General features: G+C 33.6%; 1 protein-coding gene across 1 annotated transcript; it reads left to right on the forward strand.

Annotated features, from left to right (window-relative positions):
- Nucleotides 1-195: 195 nt before the first annotated feature.
- TRIADDRAFT_34687 (uncharacterized protein) lies at nucleotides 196-1,803 on the forward strand (the record flags this gene model as incomplete). The annotated part of the gene is made up of 7 exons (XM_002118726.1): nucleotides 196-346; nucleotides 439-596; nucleotides 766-894; nucleotides 1,031-1,165; nucleotides 1,250-1,382; nucleotides 1,468-1,577; nucleotides 1,669-1,803. Coding segments are annotated over 7 exons (951 nt in total), but the record flags the coding sequence as incomplete, so codon positions are not given.
- Between the last annotated feature and the right edge of the window lie 88 nt (nucleotides 1,804-1,891).

The raw sequence follows: 1,891 nt of genomic DNA on the forward strand, positions 1-1,891 counted from the left end.
AATACTTGTCATAAATTAGATTAATAGCAACATTAGTTTTAACTTGTTCATTTTTGGATCAATTATATTAAATAGACCTTTGAGTGATTGCTAAAGTAAAGTTTTAGTGCAATTTTGGTAAATCAGATTTTTCATCATGGTATCAGCCAAACTGATCCAGTGATAATTTTCTTATATTTTTAGTTATCTTACTCGCATATAGCTACTGTGGAGAAGCAGCAAATTAGTATTAAAGGAGCACCACTAAAAATTGTCTGTAAAGATTTTCGTGTCCTAAACTTTGTCTTCTACAAGGAGCCTGATTGTCAAGACGTTTATGTCTCACTACAAAATTTAACAAAACCAGGTATGTTTACTAATGTAGAAATATTAATTGAAATTAGGCGTAGTAATTACTACCAATTCCTAAAATTACTTGTTTAAAATTATCGTCCTCAGTAAATTATGCGGAATTGCACGCCTTTACTTACGAACCTCCTGGTAGTAAATGGCCTAGATCTGACGGATGGAATATTTTCGAATTCGAAGCTGAAATGGCTCGCTTAGAAGTACCGAGTGATTTGTGGAGGAAAACAGATATTAATAAAGATTATAAGGTAAAATTGCGATCATAAATCTATTTAATGTACACACGTTGTTGTTCCTTAGCTACTACCATATGTAGAGTTGATTCTTCGCTTATGATCTAAAACTATTACCGTCGTATTATATTAGCAATCGCTGAATAACATGATTATGTAATGGTGTTGTAAATACTCTGTGTAGCTATGTCCAACCTATCCTGAAGTCTTGTATGTGCCAGCGACAGCTACAGAAGAGACTCTAACCGGTAGTGCATCTTTTCGTAGCAGAGGTAGACTACCCGTTTTGACTTATTACCATAAATACAACAAGGTAGAATTTTGTTTTATTATTGTTAAAGCTATCTAAACTAATAATTAGCGAGTACTAGACTACTCGATCTGATAGATTTGATAGACAATTTATTCGTAAGGTTATTTTTCAGTACATGTTAAATTCTTGCACGTAGACTGCCTTATGCCGCAGTAGTCAGCCATTAACAGGAATGCGGGGAAGAAGCGTAGATGATGAACAATTATTACAGGCTGTAATTCAATCAAATCCGAAGTCTCCTGTTATGTATATAGTAGATACCAGACCTAAGGTAATTCGACCAATGTCATTTACTTATATTATCATTTATTGATGTCTATACTTATTTAAGAATTGCATTATGGACTGAATTTAGATTAATGCTATGGCGAATAAGGCTGCTGGCAAAGGTTATGAAAATTTGGACAATTATCCTAATGTTCTATATCGATTTCGTGGAATACAAAATATTCATGTTATGCGAGAGAGTTTGCAAAAGTTATCGGAAGGTTAGCCAATTACTCCACGATCATGTGAATATCATTAATTTTTTATGCTAATCAATCGCTAACTTGTAATTAATGTGTCTTCTAGTTATAGAAAATCCTGCGCTAAATGCTGGCGAATTTTTCGATTCTTTAGATAGTAGTAGTTGGCTTAAGCATATTAGATCAGTAATTGATACGTCTAGATTTATTGCCCTGGTTAGTATCGCGTCGGTACAAGACGAAATTCAGATTTAAAGGATTACCTTGTTTTTTAAAGTGACGCAGATTGTAATGTTATATTTTTTAGGCAATGCTAATGGATAATGCATCAGTATTATGCCACTGTAGTGATGGATGGGATAGAACTGCTCAAACATGTGCTTTAGCATCGTTATTTCTTGACCCATATTACAGAACAATTAAAGGCTACCAGGTACAGTAAATTGGCTATTCCAATATAGTTGCCAGTCATTCTATAAACAATATAAATTGACGCTTTAGATATTAATGAGAAAGACTGGCTGCATTGC

Source organism: Trichoplax adhaerens, genomic scaffold, assembly GCF_000150275.1.
Source record: "Trichoplax adhaerens TRIADscaffold_765 genomic scaffold, whole genome shotgun sequence".
Classification (NCBI taxonomy): domain Eukaryota; kingdom Metazoa; phylum Placozoa; class Uniplacotomia; order Trichoplacea; family Trichoplacidae; genus Trichoplax; species Trichoplax adhaerens.